This window comes from Vipera ursinii, assembly GCF_947247035.1.
Source record: "Vipera ursinii genome assembly, chromosome: 6".
NCBI classification, from domain to species: Eukaryota; Metazoa; Chordata; class Lepidosauria; order Squamata; family Viperidae; genus Vipera; species Vipera ursinii.
The window spans coordinates 68,678,390-68,701,883 of NC_139515.1; the positions used below are offsets into that span (position 1 = coordinate 68,678,390).

General features: G+C 39.4%; 1 protein-coding gene across 1 annotated transcript in view; it reads left to right on the forward strand.

The window, feature by feature from the left end:
- Positions 1-2,352: 2,352 nt before the first annotated feature.
- The window catches only part of IGF1 (insulin like growth factor 1), a gene marked incomplete at both ends in the record, with an annotated part of 51,189 nt that continues 30,047 nt past the window's right edge, over positions 2,353-23,494 (forward strand). Inside the window, 2 exons of the mRNA XM_083365708.1 lie at positions 2,353-2,415; positions 7,351-7,513. Coding sequence (XP_083221834.1) covers positions 2,353-2,415; positions 7,351-7,513 — 226 coding nt within the window. The remainder of the gene's footprint in view (positions 2,416-7,350; positions 7,514-23,494) is intronic.

A 23,494-nucleotide genomic window follows, 5' to 3' on the forward strand; every position in this document is an offset into this window, starting at 1 on the left:
TATCCATATGTCTTTTAGCAATAGGCAATATCAACCTGGGAAGGCATCTTCATAAGCAGTAGTGCCAAATGAATAAGAATACAGTACTATCACTGCCTATTTAAGAAACCTATAAATAATTTAGCAGCGTAGGTTTGCTCATCACATGAAGGACACTTTTGCTTTGATCCCCAAACCTCAGAAACAGGCAGACAGATACCAGTGTGCAAGGATCTTTATCAGTTGTGTCTTCCAAATGTTAGTGGTCTTGACCAATCAGCATTCCCTGAAGCTAATAAATGGGGAAACACAAATCTCCATCTCCAGCCACAGACCCAACTTTCAATTATCCCCGCCTCCTTTTACTATGTAAGAAATCCCCAACAGCTTGCAAAGAAAAAACAGAACACATGTATTGCTTTCAAAGAATGCATGCTTTGATTCTTGCACGTGATAATTATAATTATCCTAAAGTGTATATAATTTAAACAGATTATATCTATTACTTTGGATCTTTATATTTTCAACTTGATTTAATTCATCAATAACATCATATTCTCATATTTCTGGCCACGGTGTGCTATTTATAATTCAGAACTAACCGAGAAGAGAATAAAGATGTAAAATATGTACATCCACTAACTGATGAGATGTGACATATCAACAATTTTGATCATCTACCTCCAAGGATGCTTGTCATTTCAGGTACTTTTTCCAGGATATTTGAGGCCAACTTGGTCTATAGATAAGGGCAGATGATAAAATGTGTTGCCCTGCTATGTACAGCTCCACTGCCCAACTTTTTTTATAGGAATTTGAGAAGGCTCACTGTTTGAGATCGTATGTGAAGTCAAACTATCCATCTAACTAGCTACTATCTTCTAATGATTGCGAGTAGGATCACCCATCCACAGCCTGGTTTCTGTCTTAGAAAAGACTTTCTAGACTTGGGGTTACTGTTATGGAATAACTTGGTATCTTCAAATCACAGTCCCTTCCTGAAGACCTCTCCTAATAATTTAATACAGAATTGTGCAGCTCCTCCACCCTCAACTACCAAATTCAGTGGCATAGTTTCCTGCTGTTATGAGTGAAATACATACTAAAGCATGAATGTTAAAGTACAACATTTATAGCATAATGAGGCATAACACTCCTGAAAAACAAGCAAAAATCCTTCATCCAGAAAAAAATAATCACAGATGACGGCAAATATACATGTCCAAGGATAATGTTGCAAGATACAATCTGGGTCAGTCACCATGACCAGAGGTTTAGTCTTCCAAGCTTTTGGACTTGTGCTGGAGCCCATCCTTGGGGAATTTCCCTGAGGATGGGAGAGAAGTTCCCTGAGGATGGACTCCAGTATAAATCCAAGAGCTCAGAAGACTAAAACACTAGTCCCAGTGACTGACCCAGATTAGGTCTTGAAAAAAATCAGACCACCTTGAGTGCACCCCTCTTGCATGATCACTCAGTTCGTAAAAACTAAATCTAAATCTAAATCTTTCTTTTCCCATTCACACCCTCAAGCTTGCTTTAACAAAACAAAAACCAAAGTGTCATGGAACATCAATGAATAGGTGGGGTAGAAAGAAAAAGCCAAATGTTTCTCTTTTGTCAAGATGCATTCATTTCAGAGGATTTTATAAAAAGCATGAGGATGTATACTGTCTATGGATTAGCCATTCTTGTAGGAATCAGATGGCAAAAGGTGATTTAGCATTGATATTAGGAAGAGCTGGTTCTCACAATGGCCAATATGCAGAAATACTCAGCAGTTTTACTTGGAAAATATGGTGCAAAAGTATCTGAATTAATCTCTGGGTATCTATTGCAGCCAGCTGAAACATGTCCATTTACATGTTTCATTTCTTATTGCAGCTTCAGCTTCTCTGAGTTCTTAAACTATATTTTCTTGTCTTCCATTCAGAAGCGTGCATTCTTTTAAAGAAGGAGGGGGATTGGGTGGAAAAAAAACCAACGACACTTCAGTGCTCCAGTTTCAAAATGCAAAGGTATGATGTTATTTGTCATTGTGCCCAAAAATCCTTACTCAGTAACTTTGCCAGAAGAGGGAGAGAGAGAGAGGAGAGAGAGAAAGGAGAGAAGAGAGAGAGAAAGCAAATGTTCCTCCAGCTGTTTCCTGTCTACAGTGTCTGTAATGTAGATAAATGTGAGGATTTTCTCTAAATCTTCTTCTGTTTGCTAAATCTCACTCTCAAATCAGAGCAGATCAAGCCTGCGCAATGGAATAAAACTGCTCAATATTGATATGTGAACATCTCCTGGATTTCTTTTTTTTCCTTTTTATTCCCCCCTCATTATTCCTGTGCTAACTAATTCATTTCCAGAGTTTGCACTTAAGAAGCAATGGGGAAAACCAACAATTTTTCAACTCTATTATTTAAGTGCTGCTTTTGTGATTTCTTGAAGGTAAATCTTTCTTCCTATTTGATTTCTTTATATATATATATATATATATATTTATAATTTTGCTGTATATGTAATCAGATTTTGGCTTGAAGTTTGCTAGACACCTTCAGTGGCATTATTTCTGCACTGGGATTTTATTTCTAAACTGCTGAATAATTTTAGCACAGTTGAGAAATAACTGCATGGAATGACTGCTCTGAACACAGTTTAGAAACTGTGAAGGTGAAGGTACTTAAGAATTCAACTTGGATTAGAAAAACTTTCTGCAAAAATTCTTGCTCTGTCATATTTAAAATTCCCACTTACATCATTTGCTGTGGTTAATAACTGCTGAGTTGGATATAAGCAGTTTTGAATTGCACTGCAGGTGCAAATGTTGACATTGTGATACCCATTAGACATCAGTAGCTGATTCAGTTTTCTGGGATCATTATATACCCAGAAGTACAGAAGTAACCCAGAGATTACAGTATAGTCTTTATAGCAGCTGCTTATTGGCATCAGTCTACATTTAGACTTTTTTTAATGGTTTCCTGTGAAAGTGAAGTTTGTTTTTCTGAAAGAAGAAGCATGCACAGCTTTCTGCTCTTGCAGATTTATACTAAGTTTAAACAATTATCTAGTAAGAAAGGTGAACAAGATTTATACTAAGTTTAAGCTATTATGGAGTAAGAAAGTGAACAAACTATTTGTATGCAGTTTATTTTACTTTCTCAAAAGCAGTTTTTGTTAAACAAAGTTTGATAGGATTTTTAAAAGTATCCTGTATTCACTGCTTCTTGGAAACATAACTCTTTTTAGATAGATTTGACTTCAGTAGATCCACTGACCTCTGTTTTTGTCAGCTGGCCTCAAGTTTCCATTCTCAGCAAAATTATATCCTTCAAGAATAAAGTTTTGTTTTTCCATTTTGTAGGCAGAGTTGTGTGCAGCTGACAGTCTCCAAAGCTGTAGGTACCAATTTAGTTTTTTTTTAACTTTTTTAAAACTACCTTGCCTGAGTATGTTTTATCCATTTTACTTTACTTGAAAGAAATAATTTTATAACATGTTTACAGTAAGAATAAACAGTGTGGTGCAAATATTGCTGAAATCAATAGCTATAGGAGGGTCATGGTTATAACTGCAGAACTATGGACAGCATCCAATGTTCAGTTTATTGGAAAGAGGAAGTTATTTTTTATTATAAGCTTCCCAACATAATATAGATACCACATCACAATTACTTAGCAGAGTGTAGTAATCCTGAGTTTATAAAAGAAGGCAGTACATTTGTATCTCTCTTTTCTGAGATTTTAAGGAAAGGTGATTCTAATAGATTCTATATATCCCTTTCTCTACCTACTGAGTGCCAGGACCTGGATAGCTCCTAAAGTTCATGTACTGCATATAGACTTTTAAAGTAGAAAGGTCATGAGTTCATGGTGAGGATTTGAATCCCATAGAATAACATCTGACTACCTACATATAATGAGTCCCAAACAGAACATAAACATTCACTTTGTCCTTGTGGTCAGTATACCTTCAGTAAGTTTGATTTCTCATTCAGTTGCTTCCTTGGTATCAAGTTTGTTGCATACATTGCCTTATTTATCTAATGATGGTGTCTGACAACTTACATATGCATTTCCTTAGCAAAGATTGATACTTCTATCTACAGTATTCTTATTCCAGCTGCCGTGTCTCTGAAAAGCGCTTTCAGTAAACCCTAAGCATTGTTATTTTAGATAGTCACCAAACTGGCGCGCACCCAAATTTCGCTCAAGCATTTTTGTACGCGCTGCTTGATTTGAAGCTTGCTGAATGGGAGGAGTTGGGGAAGGGCAAAGGAAGGTGTTAAAGCCAAGGAGCAATCCATCTGCTGGCTACTTTAAGAGCCACTGTTTTGGACTGCTACAGACTGCATCTCCAGATGCAGAAGATACTGGATTTTCTCTGAAGGAGAAGATCTGTTGAAATTGCAGCTGTGAAACATAATTGGTCATTCATTGTTTAGCTAGTCCTGTACAGTACAGAGTTGGACTCAGAGTCCAAATTTAATCAGACACTCTGATAAACTCCACCCACTTTCCAGGACTTGCTTTTAAAGGCCTCTGCCTTCCGTTCAAATGGGACAGACAATAAATTGGGGACACTCTGATCTATTGAAAAGACCAGCAGCCAAATTGTTAATTATCGTAAGTATTCTTTTAATGACTCCAGCCTTCCCATCTAATCAGAGAAGAAATATTAAGGTACATCAGAGAATTTTCTGACAGACAAATCTTCAAAAACACTATTATATGATTGATGGAGTAGGACTTTTGGTCCATTTGACCAAAACTAAAGGATCCATTATTTCCTCTTCCCAGGCTTTATAAAGAGATTATGCTTTTGCGATCTAGGAGAAAATATTGAATTTCTAGGCAATTGTATGGTGTCACATTCTTGGCTCACATAAAGGAGTGGGAATAACACAGAGTCCCATTCTTTTGTCCTAGATCTGATATATTTTTTTTACAGTGTGCAAAGTTTGCTGCAGTCTCAGGAAAAAAATAACATTGTTAAATGAAGTTTATGTTTGAGGCAAAGCCAACTGGGATCAAAGAACACTGTGTTGAATACATAGTGTTCTTCAGTAGGTACGCAATGCCATTTCATTGGGACTATGCTGGGAGAACCTTTTGAATTGTACCCTTGAGAGCAAGCCTGTGAAATCAGGTGACTTACCTCTGCCTTAAACACCTTTGAGGTATCATTAACTAGAGGAAAATAGTATTGTGATAACCAAGACTATTAGTGATTCTTCTTTCTGCTTCTGAAGTCACACTCATATTTGCCTTTCACATTTTACTATTCTGGACTGTCATGTTTTGCAAATACTAAATAGCTATTCCAACTTCATTACGTCTTTTAGATATCTTTCTATCTTTATATTGGATGTTTCCATAAATAAAGGTCTTGCGTATTACTCTCTTCTGTTGTCTATTTGGCTAGGTTCTCAACTAGGTTGTCTACTAGTCATTATAGATGGGCTTTTGTAGAGAAGTGTTTTGTATTTAATGTGAAGGCCAAGCTAGGCATTGGTAAGAACTGGTTTCTGTCTGTGCTTCTGATTCCCCCACCCCCAGGCCCACCAGAATAAATAGTATGTACAGTATATTATGTCTGTCTCTCTATCTGTCTATCTCAAGGTAAAGAAATGCTCTTGGAAAAAGCTTAATAGAGGGGAAACTTCCTTTTCAAGCATATTAAGACAAGTAGCCTATGCAATCCAGCCATTGCCAATAAAGTACTTGGCAATCAAACCTTTTCCAATTACTGAGCAACATTGTAATTTTCAATAATCCTAAAATGTGGCAAAATTAAAGGGATGATCATGATGATAATGCTGATTCCCTGTCATACAACTCATTTAGCAACTGATCTCTGAGATAAATTACTTGGAGACAAATCCATGTACTATTAGCACAGTTACTGAGTTATTACAATATAAATAAAATATTTGGGGAAGTAGAGTGATATATCCATACCTCTAAATCTAAATCAGGGTCACTTGATTATGAGATGGGCAGCATATCAGTAAGATGAATAAATAAATAAACCTAACCCAATTAGGATTGCCATACTATATAGTAGTCATGGAATACTTCATATCAATATGTAGCAGGTACAGGGCAATGGAAATGGAATGAAAGTATGGTTGCCTGGGTTAAGCATGGAACTGAAAGATTCCTTACTACAATATTTTGTTACAAGTGTGAGAATTTCTATGCTGTAGTTGTTGAAGTAATCCCAATTCTTAGTGAATTCATCTACGGTAGGCATTTTATACTTTCCAGAGTTTAATAGTGCTTGTGTTTGTAATTTCTGCCCATTTGTCCCAGTAGTTAATTGTCTCAGATGTCCACAGAAGATTAGTACACTGCAGCTGCATTGAGCTGCTCCAGTAACATAACACAGCTGCTGATCCTAATTTAAACATCAGTTATATAGAGATTTAAAACTGCTTTGGTAGCTGGATCACACCCAATCTATTTGGCCTTGCCCTTCACAATTTAACCACACTATATCTGTTAAGCCTCTGAAAAGTTAACAATAAGCTGCCAGGTTCAATAGATGTTTGGGTGGGGAACCCCTCTGCTTTAATAATTCAGACAAGAAAGCATTTAAAAGGGAAATAGAGCCATTTTAATGTCACCCTTTCCCAGTAATAGTTGGAAAAGTTGTGTGAAGTTTAAAAGACACAGTAGTTTTGCTTGAACTGAAGTAGTCTAACTCTTCAATGTAGCTGAGTTTATAAAAGCCTGCAATGCCTTCATAGCACTGATTCACATGAATTTAAGGCCTGGGAGATGGCTCTGGATGCCAACAAAATGACCCATAGATTTCTTTAGAAAAAAAGACATAGAATGCAAGATAGAACTGCCACACCAACATACAAAATACGTTAAGGTACATATTTATCTAATTTAAAAATTACAGAAAAGGCAAAAGATTTATCTGAAAATAAGATATTTTCTTAGTCTATTTTGCTCAAAATGCTTGTATTTTCCAAGGGGGGGGGAGGGTGGCTTCAGATTTTACCTCAGTCAAGTTTGAAGTGGGTGAGGGTATACCTCAGAGAAAAGGCATGAAATGAAACAAACAATGCTCAGAGGTCATTTGAATCAAGTTTCTGATCTGTATAAAGGGCTTTCCAGTCAAATCTGTTTTAAAATAAAGAACTATCTGAAATAGAATTTGAAATTGACCATAGACATCAGCTGCAGCACAAACAAGGCTCATGGTTATTTGATCAGAATTTTCCCCAATATGTAATAATTATTTCTGAATGGGCCTGGGTGCTAATAAAGCAATCAATGCAGATTCTATTGAAGTAAAGCATCTTATTTAGCCTGGTTTTGGGATTTTCTGAAAAACACTGACATAGTTTTGTTTTTATTTCATTCACAGGTGAAGATGCTCAGTGCAACATCCATTAATTTCTTCTACTTTGGCCTGTGTTTCCTCACATTAACCAGCTCATCTGTTGCTGCTGCTGGCCAAGAAACACTTTGTGGTGCTGAGTTGGTTGATGCTCTTCAATTTGTCTGTGGAGAAAGAGGCTTTTATTTCAGTAAGTTTAATCATCCATTAATCCTTTTCTCACTGAAAAGTTGTATAATTTTTCCCAGGGTTTTTTGGGGGGAATGTAAATTTTGGAGTTATGCACATCAACTACCCATTCCTATGCTTTCTATAGTGTTTCCTCATCCATGTGTATGTGGAAGAGGGTGTGTCATATAGTAGTATATGTAAGTAATGATATAATAAGCTTCTCTCAAATCCTAGTTTATAGGTCCTATAATGTACATTAGTTGGTGTGGGTCAACATCTACTCACTCCTCACTTAAAAAAACATGTTTGGAAGACTGTTATACTTTCTCATTTTTCTTTTCTTCTTGCTGTATTTACTGATTTCATTTTCTTCTACTCTAAGAACTTCCTCTGATACAAGATGCTGCATCTGGAAATGGTTTAAAGTTGCACAATTCCTCTTTTAAGAAAATTAAAAACTGGGTGCTCTATCATTATTACAACTCTCTCCCAACATCTGATCTTTGTGGTTATGTGAATTGTCATTAAAGTAGGAAGTGCAGGAGGTAGGAGGTAGGAAATGGTAACATAAAGCAACTACCAAGAGGTGCATACTGCATTGAACAATCCTTGCTATTGCTTTAGCTTCAAGATGCTTGGAAAACTAGGCTGCAGAAATTTCTGCTTGAAAAGTTTCATATGAATGTGACTCCATGAATTAAGAAAGAATGTCATGTAATGGAACATTTTTCCCCTGTGTATTTATTTTAATATCCAACTCTTTGTTTAAAAAATATTTAATTGAAATTATGAATTAAGAGCTCAGGGCAAGAAGAGCCATGATAGGTAAGAATGGATAATACTGAATTCAATGGATATCATTTGGTTTATGTAAATCTGCTTCCTACATTATGTAATATATGTTAGTTAAAAGCACATTTAACGGTTGCAGTTGGCAAGCGCAAGTTTGACAGTTCCCTTTGACAGCTGACAGCTCCACACACGGTTACCGCTGACAGCTGAGATTTGACAGCTCCACACGCGGCTACTGTTATTGGTTTAGAACAGGGGTCAGCAACCTGAAACAGTGAAAGAGCCACTCGGAACTGGTTCCCTCACAAAAGGAAAAACTGGGAGCTGCAAAAAATGTGTGTGCATGTGCGTAAATGCGCGCATGCGCAGAACAGGGTTTGACTGAAGAGTGGAGCCAAGGCGAGATATGCACCTACCCTGCATATTTGAATTGATTGGTTGAACTTTTTTAGTCCCACTTTTTTTTTTTGGACTGCACATGGCAGAGGACTGGGAGCCGCAGGAGATGGCTGAAAGAGCCGCATGCAGCTCCAGAGCCGCGGGTTGCAGACCTGTGGGTTAGAACATAAACGGCGGGAGAATCCTTGGCCGGGGATTGGCTGAAGGCTTGCCGGCTTTACTATAAAAGGGGATTTAAAACACTCTGACTGCGTTCCTGCACAGACAAAATAAACCAGCTGAACCCAACCCAGTCTGCTGCCCTTATTGACCAGGAACCCGCCGGTGAAACACTACATCTGGCGACGAAGGTGGTACTGCTTCTCGGAGATAACCACTGAGCAAAGTCACGAGCTGACTGTCACTGAGCTGAAGTCACTGGGGAAACCCGTCCCCAAAGGAATCCGTGAACCAGTAGTCACTGGGACAGCATGACTTCGTTGGGACAGATCAGAGAATTTGATATTAAATATCCCAAGCGATGGGAATCGCACTTGGGACAAGTTGAGGGCTACCGCCTCTTCAATCGAATAATGGAGGACCGCCTAAAAGCCACGGCTCTACTTTGCCTCAGCGGGCCTGCAATCTGGACCCAGTCAACACCGTCCCCTACTCAGTGCTGACAGACAACTGAACACACATTTCATGCCAGCACGCTCAGAAATATACTGGAGGCTTCGGTTCACCCGTCGGACCCAACGTCCAGGCGAAGCCGCAACAGACTTCATTGCAGTAGTATGACACGCCGCTCGCTGGTGCCACTTCCCTGACCTCGAAGACAAGATCTGGGACCAAATCGTCCTTGGACTCCTAGATGAGCGGCTCCAAAGAAAAATCGTCAGAAAACCAACAATGAGCCTCACTAAGGTCATTAGCGAGATCCGAGCACAGGAGACCTACAGCTCAATCTGCGCCCTCAGCAAATGGAGGATTCCCCTGAAAACCACCCAAATGAAATTGGCTGATTTTCAACATGCCCCAATTAAACTAAATGGGATTGCTACACTAACTGTTAGTTTCAGGGGATTCTGAGGACCTATAGAAGTTTTAGTCACCCAGGGGAAGGGGGCCAGTTTAGTGGGACTCAATTGGTTTGAGGCCTTAGGTATTTGGCTAGTAGGAGTCCATCTTACCCAGGCCAAAAGCCTCGAATCCATCTGCAAACAATTTGCAGACGTATTCGACGGCTCCTTGGGGAAATACACATGGCCCCCTATTTTTCTGAAATTAAAACCTGACATCCTCCTAGTCAGAATTAGGGCTAGAAGGGTTCCATTCACCCTCAAATAAAAAATTGAGGACGAACTGGAATGCCTTGTAAAACTTGGAGTATTAGAACCCGTGGACAGGGGAACTTGGGAAACCCCTATTGTCACCCTTGTCAAACCTAATGGTGAGGTGCGTATTTGCACCAACTATAAGGCCACCCTCAACCGCGCCCTGAACCCCCATGCTTTCCCTGTCCCATCGGTGAAGCACGTCTTCTCCGCGATTCAGTCCGGCACCATCTTTGCTAAGCTGGATCTCGCGCATGCCGATTTGCAGCTCCCCTGTTACCAGGGAGACGGCGGATGCGCAAATGATCGTGACACACCACGGGGCTTTCAAAGGCTCCCTTCCAGCCATCCACTAACGGCCTGGCTGAAGTCATGGTCCGAACAACTAAAGACGCATTTTGCCGCATCATCTCTGGCAACTGGCACCAACACTTGGCACACTTTCTTCTAGCCCAGCACTCTACCCTCTGCACAGCCACTGGCAAAAGTCCGGCGGAGTTACGTTGGGGCCGCCGCTTGGTCACAAAACTGGACAGGCTGCACCCGGACAGGGTGGCAGCTGAACCTGATCTACCAGTTCCTCCAAGACAATTTGATGTTGGGGACTATGTGTGGGCCAGAAATTTTGGACAAGGGGACAAATGGCTACCAGGGGTGGTTATTCTTCGCACTGGGCCTATTTCTTATCTTGTTGAGGGAGAAGGGGGCCGTCAGTTTAGATGACATATAGATCAATTAAGGAAAAGGGGAGTGAGTAATCATCCTCCAGGTGCTGAGGAGCAACCATCTTCGGGGGAACCAGTCACCCTTGCCCCCAACGCCCAGGAAACGCCCCAACAAGATGAACCTGAAAACTTTCCAGACCCTGGGGAAAACCCTCACATGAGGGCTAACCCCAACGTTGCTCCAAATCACCAGAGCAGCGAGGACTCTATGGCTACAAATCCTCAAACACCACCAACCAGGGAATATACAGTAGGCAGGCCCCTGAGACACTCCATCAGGACAAAGAGACCACCAGCACATTTAAAAGACTATGTGTGGCCCGGGGGTCAAGAGTCCAGCTGAATTGAACACTGTACAATAATAATTCTGTAAATAGTTAATTGTTTTATTGTGGGGGGAAGGGGTGTAATATATGTTAGTTAAAAGCACATTTAACGGTTGCAGTTGGCAAGCGAAAGTTTGACAGTTCCCTTTGACAGCTGAGATTTGACAGCTCCACATGCGGCTACTGTTATTGGTTTAGAACATAAACGGCGGGAGAATCCTCGGCCGGGGATTGGCTGAAGGCTCGCCGGCTTTACTATAAAAGGGGATTTAAAATGCTCTGACTGCGTTCCTGCACAGATGAAATAAACCAGCTGAACCCGACCCAGTCTTCTGTCCTTATTGACCAGGAACCCGCTGGTGAAACACTACACATTATCTCAATTTTTATTATCAGATTAAATCTCACACAATTATCTCATCCAGTAATAGTCCTTTCATTTTCTTTACTAAATGAAATTTTCTGTATTAAATGAAGAAAAATAATAATACTAGGAGCTATCACACTGTCTTCATTAAAGTTGCCAACAACACTTTTCTTCCCATTTCATTACCATTAAATTTTTGAATTTATCACTAGTTCATTTTGTTGCTGCTGCTTAAACCACATGCATTTTGAGACTTGAGGTGGTTTTGTTCATAGGCCCCCAGCTCCATGGCCCCTTTATATACACCAATGTGTCTCAACCTTGGCAGCTTGAAGATGTGTGGACTTCACTACCACAATTCTCCAACCAGCATGCTGCCAGGGAAATTTGGGGAGTTGAAACCCACACACTTTCAAGTTGTCAAGGTTGAGAAACACTGGTATATATTGAACCAAGCTAACATTATGTTTAATTTCTGCATGAACGTTTAGTGTTTAAAAAATTGTAAGATACATAGGATGGCATAGATAATCTGAAAATGCGATAATAACAGGTGACTTCACATTGCCATTTTCTCATAAAGATTCTCATAGCATTCCAATGTGCCATACACAATAAGCCATAGGAAGCAGAGATAGATTAAAAAAAACAACAGAAGAGCTGGCCAGAAACAGCTAGGTGATAAAGACTAAGTCATATTTCACTGAGTCAAGTAATCTTGAACTGGTTGCCAAATAGCATAAAATGTTTCCAAGTTGTCTCTCTTTGTAGAGCATTCCATCATCTGTTGTTAAAGCAAACTGCTTAGTAGCCTAAATTCCATGGCAGGGGGAAATTGTGGCTTTCCAAGTTCACAATAAGATGCTTGGCAACCGATAGAAATCTCTGTGAAGAGCGTAATGGTCCTTTGGATCCAAACAGCTGGAAAATCACGTGAAAAACCTGTCTTAGTTCATAAGGAATTGCAGGTATTTAAACAAGACTTTGGAATTTCATTTTTTTAAAAGAAAAAAAAAACCTTCCACAATATTAATGCTGTCAACCTCTAATTTATATATTACACTTGACCCAGGAATTGTACAATACTAGCAAACAGCCAAAGAATTCATTTTTCTACTTTTTCTAAAGAAAACAGAATTCAAACGAACTTAGGTAACAAAAAATCTGAAGCAAAGTGAGGGAAAAAGATAACCTTATCACTTCTACCCCACATGCTGCTAACATTAAAGGATGTTCAACATCTTTTTCTGAAAAAGTCCAACAAGCAGGAAACATTAGTTTCCTTCCCACTGATTCTCCCTATTCTCAATGCCCTCACATAGATTTCCTATATGCCCCAAATAATATCATCTTTCCTCTTTGCATGTAAAATATTGGGAACATTAATGGAATAATAGAGAAAACAGGGGAGTAGTATTTGTTCCTTTCATTTTATTTTTTTCTGATTATACCTCAGTTTCAATACCTCAGTTTCAATAGGTCTTAGAAGAATTTCATTTGCTATGTACATTTGAGCTTCTTATGCAACATTTAGTGGACTACCCTAGGTTGTGAAAAGACTGTAAAGAAGTGAACTCTCCAAATCCTTTTCAACTGCCACGAGAAATCAGAAATTCTTCAGCTGACCTTAGCTAAAGAGAAATGTGCGGTTTGAAAAATTTACTACTCATTAGAGAACAATAGAGTTCTGTGCTACCTTAAAGTGTAAAGTATATTATTTCATAAGCTTTCATGAATCATAGTTCTCTTTATAAATCCTCAGAGCCTTCTCTGAGCCCAGATTGGAGAACTTTTTGAAAAAAAATTGTGCCACTAATTCAGAAAAAAAACCTAGTAGCAGAGTCTCTGTTCCTAGCATTCTTCCTATGATTAAACAGAATGGATTCCTGTAGTAGATGGATTCCTGTAATACAGACATGTCAAACACAAGGCCCGGGGGCCAGATACGGCCCACGAAGTGGTTTCATGTGGCCCGCGAAGCCATCCTGGAAACAGTGAGGGAATGGCCCCCGCTGCCTTGGCCCCAGCCCAGAGACCCTCCTTCTGCCAGAGACCCTCAGATCTGTCCCACTCCTGCCCAGGCACCCATAGGCACCCTTGATGCGAACGATGTAGAGCTGGCCATGCCCACCCAGTAGGCCATATGCACTTTAGCCATGCCCACTCAGTAGGCCACACCCACCCAGGCCATACCCACCCGGCCCCCTGAGGGCAACCGCAATGCTGATGCGGCCCTCAATGAAATTGAGTTTGACACCCCTGCTGTAATAGATCTCTAGGTGATTTTAAAGTAAAAAAGAAAGGTTGTTAGTTTCATGGGCTAACAACAGCATAAGGGAAAAATTTCTAACTAAAATGAAATATACTGAAACGAAGTAGCTTGAAATACTACTAAGATCATCTGGTGACAACATCTAGAAACCTTAGCTGATTGGGACTAAGCAAGGCCACATCTGATTATTATTTGGATGAAACATCATCAGGAACTCACAGTATTGTAAGACAGACTGAAATCTAACAATCTCAGAAGAACCACTTCTTGGCCTCCAGAAATTTTCATAGATGTGTATACATATGCTCACTAGGACAGCAGTCCCCAACCTTTCTGGCTTGGTGGCCCAGCCGGGGGTGAGGGGGTGGGGGAAGAGATAGTTCCCTGTGAGTGGCAGGCAGGTGGCTGCATGCAAGCAAGTCCAGCTCCATTTGTGTGAGCGGCGGGTTGGGGATCCCTGCACTAGGAGTCAAGCTTAGCTTGGGGAAGAATTACTTTATGTAAGACAATGTAACTTGGCTTGAAGTTTTATCTAATACACTTTGCAGATTTTAAGAATATAGGATTATGATGGTGCCCAATGATAGTCAGGAGCAGGTGACACATTGGAAACATTTGTGTTTTCAGACTGCCGACAGCAACTGCAGCCATGAAATTAAAAGACCCCTGCTACCTGGGACGAAAGCTATGACAAAACGAGACAGCATATTAAAAAGCAGAGCATCACCTTGCCAACAAAGATCCATATAGTCAAAGCTATGGTTTTCCCAGTAGTAATATATGGCTGTCAGACTGAACATCAAAGAATTGATGTTTTTGAACTGTGGTGCTGGAGAAGACTCTTGAAAGTCCCTTGGACTGCAAGGAGATCAAATTAGTCAATCCTAATGGAAATTGACTCTGACTGAAGGACAGATATTGAAGCTAAAGTTCGAACACTTTGGCCACCAAATGACTGGATAAGATCCTTGGAAAGAGTGGAAAGATTGGAAAAGAGTGAAGGCAAAAGGAGAAGGGGACAGTAGAGGATGAGATGGTTAGATATTGTCATTGACGCAATGGACATGGCCTTGGGCAGACTCCAGGAGTCAGTGGAGGACTGGGAAGTCTGGTGTGCTGGGAGACATGGGATCGTGAGAAGTCAGACACAACTTAGCGATTGAACAACATTTTTTTTGTTCTTCAATGCATACATTGATAATGATTAACACCTATCATTACTGCATTCAGACTACAGTCTTCATCTTTAGACTGTCTTTGAACTGCGGACTTTATCTGCCCTGTTTTTTTATTTCTTACATTTTTCCCCTTTTCCTATTTTTTTTGTAAGAGTTTGCCTCGAAGTACTTGAAACTCTGTTCACTCTCTTATGACATTTTATTTGAGTCCAATAACAGTGTGACCCAGTTATAAATTTTGGACCTTCTAAAGGTAATATCTTTCCATCCATTTCCCAGAAATAACAGTATTTGAAATTACAAAGGAAACACTTAATTCATATCATTAATTCAAAGAAAATTATGACACTGACCCTGTCTGTGAGGACTTCCTCCGTCTAGGAAAACTGATGGAAAATTTTCAACCTAATCCACATTTGCTAATAAAAAACAGAACAATCGTCCTCTGGGAAATGAGTCACAGCCAAATTATTGAATACTTGGTTTATTCATTCAACTTCCATAAATCTAAAAACTACCTAGAGCTTTTGACTGCCACAAAATGGAATGCATTTTTCCACTAACAATAGTCAACTGTATATTTAAAGCAAATCTTCTGAGGCACTGCTTGCATTAAAAATGAAAAATCACAAGACTTGGCACTGGGTGAAAAGAATGATCTAACACACACTTGCTTTAGAAGAAGAAATTTCATAAAATAATTGGATAGGTTTTTATTTCTTTGATATTCAGTACTAGGCGCTGTTTGTGTCCATCCGTGATGTCATTTGACTGCTGCTTTTCTCGTCACTAACTCATCTGCATACTTCTGTGATATCTAAATATGTTGCATTTATAAAAGTATCTGTCCCATCTCTTCAAGGTCATAGAAAGCATTAATATGAAGCTATTAGATTCTGTCCTTCTGTCATTTTTTCACAGGCTATCCATGAAATTCCTCTTTGATTTCATTCTTGCTTTGCTGCCCAGAATCTTGATTCAGTTTTTACTTAATTAAGTGTAGACTTCAATATTTTAGAAACCAATACATCTATTGTTCCAAGATGGCGGCACCTGGAATGGCTGCGGCTGCATTGGCTCTTGAAGGCGAATAGTTTTGGGAGGGATAGTAAGGGCTATAGGCCACATGATCAGAAAGATTTTAATGTGTTTGAGCAACATGGTAGAACTAAGGTAACATACGACATACGACCAACAATCTTTGCTGGCCTGGCAAGTTTCTAGTTGTTTTAGAACTGTTGGTGAGACTGTTAAAAGTCGTTGGTGCTGTTTGAATTTGTTCTACCAGCAGCAAGATCTGACTGCTGGCCCAGTGATGGATTCTACTGCAAATCAGGGCTGTTTCCAGAGGAGGCAGAGGAGAAGAGGACCTAGAGCTTATGGGGCGAAGGAACTGGATGAGGCTGTCGGCAGGCCCAGAGGAAGAGAGAGAGGCTTTTGGAGGAGTTGGTGGAGGCGGCAGCAGCATGCTCCAGGGGCGAAAAGAAGTAAGGCCTCTTTAAGGAAAGGGTGGAAGAGTCAGGATCAGAAAAAGGAAAGAAGGCAAGGTTGTCAGAATACAAGCGAATTTGAGGGCTAATCCACATGGAGCCCCATTTCCATCTGTCCTGTTTGCCATCGTTCACTCCCTAGAGACTAAAATGGACAATGTGAAATTTGAGCGGGCCCCGAACAAGGAGTATATATCGGAGGCGGTGACCCTTTGAGAGCTGTATGCAACGAAATTTCATTTTGATGTATGCCGATTGGTGTACATTCAAAGTGACAATAAAGTTATCATCATCATTCAAACAGCCCACTAAACCAGAGCGTGAATTGTTTTGAAACATTTTATGGCTTTGCGTTATGAAAACATAGTTATTGAAAATACTATGGCTTAGCATTGCCTGTGGACTTAGCCACTGCCTTGTTGGAGGCAAATTTATATGGAAACATTTGAGGTTTTACTTATAAATAAAAATCCTTGCTTTATATTAAATAGAATGTTATCATGTATAATATTTCAAAAGAGTGTATGCATATTTACAAAATAATGGATGCATTTCACAAATTCTTCACCTACCAGCAATAGGCAATTTTGTAGACCATACTATTTTACAATTAACTAAAATAAAAAAATGTTTCTTGTTTAATGGAATCTACTCAGGAAGCCTAACTAGAAATATTAGTGCGATTTACCAATATGATGTTGTCTGAGAATAGGAGAAAATGTTAAAAACATAGAAACTGATCTTCTAAAATGTAAAATAAATTGCACATTCGGTTAAAAAAAATGGTTTTATTTATAGTTTAAAATAAATTTATAAAGCCACCCAACTCACAACAAAAAACATTACAATATAGTAAAGCTAATAAAAAACATAACCAGGGAAACAACATACACCAGTAGAAACACAATGGCACTTAGGATACATATTTTGCCTAATATGGAGCCCAGGGGGAAAAGCTAAATCTGTTTAAAAGACAGCAGGGATGTGTCTATTCAAACCTGTCAGGAATACAATGCCATTATCTGCCAATTCTGAACCAACTGCAGCTTCAAAAGTATCTACATGTAAAGTCCATTACAACACTCCACACAAAAGGTAACCAAGGCATGTGTAACTGTGAGAAGAGACATCTGGTTCAGGAAAGGGACAATTGGCATAATAACTGAATGTGAGGTAAAATTCTCTTGCCAATAGGAGAGCAGAACCTTGAGGACCCCTAAATTGTGCACTCATTTTTTTCTCTGGGGACATGCCATGGTAGCAGATGAACTAGGAACACAAAGCAATTTGGTCTTTTGGGGTTGAATTTAAGCATGCTTATTTTTTCAGATCCTAGGGCCAGACCTTGACAGCACACTTGGTCAATCAGGGGTTGAGCATTAAAAGTGGTTATCATCAGTCTGACGATATATGACCCAATGTCATCAGATGGCCTCACCCAGTGACTTCATGCAGACATTAAATATGAGGGGCAAGAGTGTCAATGCTGTGATAAGCCACAAGTCATGGCCCTCAACCTTCCTCCCCTCTTTCAAAATGATCTGGAACTGGTTACAAAGCAAGGAGGGCATATCTCCTTAATCCCCACAGTCAGTGCAGGAGAATAATGATTGATGCTTTCAATGACATTAAAAGCCATTGAAAGATCAAGAAAAACCAGGACAGTTACATCACCTCCATCCTGGCTGTGCCAGAGGTCACTGACAAGTGCAAACAAAGCTATCTGAACTATGTCCTGGTGTGAAACCGGACTGTTAAGCATCCAGAAAATCTGCTTCCTTTTTCCTATGAAACTCCAGCCATCCTCTCAATAACTTTCTTCATAAAGGGAAGATTGGACAACATTGTGTAGAACTTCTTGCCCCAGTGATGGTTTCTTTAAGAGGTGACACACCATTATCTTCCTCAAGGCAAGCAAAGTCATCTCCTCACTCAAAGAAGTATTTGCCACAGATCCAATCTCAGGTCATCTTCCAGGAAGCCTTAAGTATTGCAAACAAGTTGCTGGATTAATAGGTCCAAGAATTCTGTCCATTTCCTTAAGGGTCAAACACTTCCAAAATATAATAGGGCATGGTAATACCTCTAGCAGTTTGTGAGAACTTTCCCCATCAGAATGCAATTGTGAGAAGATTTCCTCTGTCAGGTGCCTAGAATAATCCTTACAACATCCCTGTCCCTGTCTGTTTATTTGTTATGACCGTAGCTAATTTTAGGAATAGGGCTTCCAGATTAACATTCAAAGGCTAAACGTTCTCAGTGTTCTGAACTTCACACTTTCCAAATGTGTTGGACTTTGACTCCATTAAACCTAAACCAACATGATCAAAAAGACATCATTAGTGGGCTATGGGAGATGAAGTCCAATGTATCTGGAAGTCATCAGGTTGGAAATGACTGTTGCAATCCAAAGCAGATCACACAATTGGAGCCACATAATCCTAACCACCAACAGGAGCAAAATGCCAGAAGCACAAGCACAAAAAGTATGCTAAAGCTAAAAACAAATCTCTGGCTGCTCCAGTTCCATGTGACATTTTATTTCTATGTGTGGCGATCATAATGTGAATTGGTATATAAGTGTCCCAGAAAACGGAGGACATAAAAGTGTCAAACTCCACCCAGAGGACAAGACTGTAACCAATTAGGCAAACTCATAAGAATAAGTCATTCATTATTGAAGAACAGTTAGGAAGTCCTAAGCCAAGGATTCTGGTGAATACAGTCTTTCTGGAGCAAGCCCTCTATAAGAAACTATTGTGTAGTATTTCTGATTTCTTCTCTCTATACCTGACTACTGGAGAACCAGAATTCATTTGCCCTTTATTTTTGGAATGATTCGATTTACTGTTATGTTGTTTTTTTACTGAATGTTTGAGAACTCACTTTCTCACAAAGTAATCTAACTTAACATGCTGGTCACTTTCAATATGTATGACAGCTTTATAAGTGTAATTCTTATATGCTCAATTGCTTATAAATATGCATAATGCAAGTATTAATAGCCCCCTTATTCTTATAAGCAGCCAGTTATTTAGTTCACACAAGATACTAAATAATGTAGTTGATTTGGTTTTGGTTTAATATAGTGTGTGAGCCTAACAATCGTGGCTTAGAGTTAAAATACATCTAAAAGTAGTAAGAACTAGCATGCTGCCTATAATATATGTGTGAATGAATGTATATCCTTCAACCATTCATATGTACCATCCAAAATGGTGTTCATACAGCCAATTACTTAAAACGACATTCTGGCAACCTGGTTCAACTTCCCCTGACCTGGCGTGATCCAGAAATATTTGATTGCATCTCTCATAGTCTCCAACCAGCATGACCAAATATCTGGAAGTCACTAGCTCATCTAGGAAGGCTCATCTAATTCTCACCAGCTGGCCACAGCAGAAGGCAACATCTGAAGGAGATAAAACTGAAGTCAGCCACATCTCCTTTCTACAAGAATTATGGTTTTAATTTAGTGAAATTAGCATGTTGGTAATGACTTACCAAAAATGGCTTGAACTAGAGCCTTGTTCCCACATGACATTTCAGACAAAATTAGAAGTTTAACAGCCAAAATTCATTTGCCCCAATAGCTTCTGATATTTTATCAGTATTTTACTCTCTCTCTCTCTCTCTCTCTCTCTCTCTCTCTCTCTCTCTCTCTCTCTCTCTCTCTCTCTCTCTCTCCATTGTTTATGTTGTCTATGCATTGTTTAATGTCATGTTGGCAAATGTTACTTTAAAAAGCACTTGGCAAGCCCAGTATCAGTTCTTGGCATTACTGCCCCAATTCATTTTTTCATGAAACCTTAAATACTAAGAAATCCTTGACTTGTTTTATTTCTGGCATATTCCATTATGTAATCATCCAAAATGTTTGCACATGATTGCCTTTATTTGCCCTAATATTATTAATGGCTTTGCAATATTTGAGCATGGATAGCAAGAATCATTTGGGCAAATCATACAGTCAACTAAGACCACACAGTCTTTTAATCAAAACCTTTCCCCAAAATATTCAAGGCAACCTACATAGTCACTGTAGTCTTAGGTAGTCTTGAATGGTTATGGAAGTCAAGAACCAAGTGGATGGGAATGATATAACTACAGTATTCTTGACCTTTGACAAAGATCTTAAGTATAGATCCTTTCATAGACTGGCATCTTATTAAAAATGCACTAGGCTGATAATAAGAACAGAATTTTTACCAAGCTGTACCAAGTCTTTATACTAGGATTAATATTTTATATCTTGGCTATGAATGACCAAACAATGGAGTTGCACAGTGATGTAGCTAAAATTGTTAATTATACTAAATTATTTAACATTATAAAACTAAACAAGGAACAGTGAAGAGGACCAAAATGAGCCATCCAAATTGGGTGAATGGTACAGTAAATGCAATATATGGAAAGCAAGTGATAAAAACTGGAACACCAAATCAAACCCTTTGGTATATATTAAAGGAGATTGAACTGGGATCCATTCACTGGGGAAAAAATATTGCAACTATGGTGGAAAGCTTAATGAAAATATTAACCCTCTTTGTGCCATCTACTCAAAGGCCAATTTATGCTAGAATGCATAAAGGACAACACTCAAAATCAATTGTCAATTCAGCCCTGTTTCTATGTACAACCAGGGCTTTTTTTTGTCATAGAATGCTCAGAACGGAGTTCTGGCACCTTTTTTGAATAGAACCTTGTAGGGTAGGCAAGGCGGGTTGTATGACATGTGTGAGTTCCGGCCCCTTTTTCTTTTACAAAAAAAGCACTGTGTACAACAATGGTGGAACCACATTTAGGTCATCTACCAGCTCCTGGATCCAAATGTAGCACCAACAACAGCTGCATTTTACAGTGTTTTCTAGTCCAGAGCAGTCTGAGCAGCCAGGAGCAGCATCTGGTTCATGCCACCTTCCAGTTGGTAGCATTCTGGAACGGGGCAAAAGGGCAAAACATTTCAACAGCAGAAGAAGCATCTTGGCTTCCCAACATTAACAAGCAGAAATTATATACATAAGATCCTTAGTAGTCAGCAGATAAGCACCAATAGACTCACAAAAAAGAAAAGAAGCATGTGCATCCCTCTGCCAAAAACTGGGCTCTTCAACAGTCAGAACAACCTGTTTTGAGCTTTGCCCCGTTTGGACAGTTTAAGGAGAAGACTTGAGCAATGGAAGGTCCCGTGCCTTTAGAATCCTACTACAATTGCTGCATCTGTATGTCAAAAAAGAATGTTGTACAGTAGCTAAAAGTAAAGTAAGCATTGATCAAAGCTATTAGAAGCAACAAAAGTTTTCCATAGAAAGGAAGAGGAAAGTGAATTTTTGGGGGGCTTAGGAAAAAAACACGAGTAAGTCAACATTACAAAGAGCCATAAAATAATGCAAACTATGGGAAAAACAAATTTCCTTTCCTCACCATATGCTATTAGCACATGGGGTTATCTGTTGAAGATAGGGGAATTAGAAGAACGTCTTTACACACTACATAGTTCGTTCAGTGAAGGATCAGTTTGGTAATTGCCTTTCCTGGAATAAAGGGGAAAAAATTAAGCCTTCTCCTGGGTTCAGTCATAGGGGGCAATGGTGCATTTTAACTGACACCATATTTTCCGGGATGCAATGAAGAGCAGATTATTAGGGAGCTATAGCAATCCCTCATGAGAAGAAATTATAGAAGTTTGGGACTACAGTTTTCAGTGTAGAAGGAAAACAAATGGAGAGCAAATAGAGCTTTTTAAGATTATGCATGAAAGGGAAAATTTGAATGGAAATTTTATTGGTGTCTCCTTTCCTATAATGAAGGATTCAAGATAATCTAAGGGTGGGGGGGGAGTCCTTCCTCATGTAATGCATAGTCTAATTACAGTAGTGGCCAAAATTGTGGAAACCTTTTGGGGAAAGTGTGTTTTTAAGGTTTGATGGCTAATAACACCACTTTTTTTGGAGTAGTACCTTAATATTATATATCAATGGAAAGAGAATTTAATCAAGAATGTAATACAACAAAGTTTGTTCAATTATCTGTACTGTATTCTATGAAAAGTTATAGCCAAACAATCAGAAAAAGGAAGCACAACTTGCTTAGGTTGATATCAGGTAGCTTTCTTTCATCTGATTGTAGCCAATGAGCATGAGTGTTTAGAGAGCCAATCAGGTGTCATCTTGTTTTGGCAATGAGCCAATCAGATCACAGTAGGATTCAGTTAATGTCATGTATTGAAGCTGAGAGGAGGACATTTGTCAGTGTTATATGATCGCTATCAAATTGTTTGGGGGTTTTTGTGTTCTTTCATTTATTGAGCTTGTAAAATGTAATAAAATTAAAGTAATGGTGGAAAGAGTTGACTGGTTGCCCAGAAAGCAATGTAAAATAGCATTATTAAGTGAACAAGGCTACAGTTATAAAAAAATTGGAAGAAAAATTGGTGGAAACTTAACCAAAGGTGGCATTTCTACTGTACACTTTTCCCAAAAGGTTTCCACAATTTTGGCCACTACTGTAGAGGATTCATTTCCAAAATATATGCCACTGACTTCAAGTCAAAAGAGTTGAAAGAAGGATTAGACAACAAGACCTTCAGTGGTTATTGGTCATTTATAAACACCCTCCAAAATTAGAGATTAGACTGATCTGATTTCTAGCATTATTTGGAATATAAAAGGTAAAGGTAAAAGTTCCCCCGCACATGCGTGCTAGTCATTTCCGACTCTAGGGGCCGGTGCTCATCTCCGTTTCAAAGCCGAAGAGCCAGCGCTTGTCCGAGGACATCTCCGTGGTCATGTGGCCGGCATGACTAGACGCCAAAGGCGCACGGAACGCTGTTACCTTCCCACCGTAGTGGTCCCTATTTTTCTACTTGCATGTTTTTACGTGCTTTCAAACTGCTAGGTTGGCAGAAGCTGGGACAAGTAACAGGCACTCACTCTGTTATGCGGCACTCAGGATTTGACCCGCCAAACTGCCGACCTTCTGATTGACAAACTCAGTGTCCTAACCCACTGAGCCACCACATATATATTGGAATATATTGGAATATATATTCCAAACCACACATAAGCAAACTGACACCCACTATAAAAACATGGCACCACCACAAACACGGAGCCGAACAAAAGCAGCACAACTC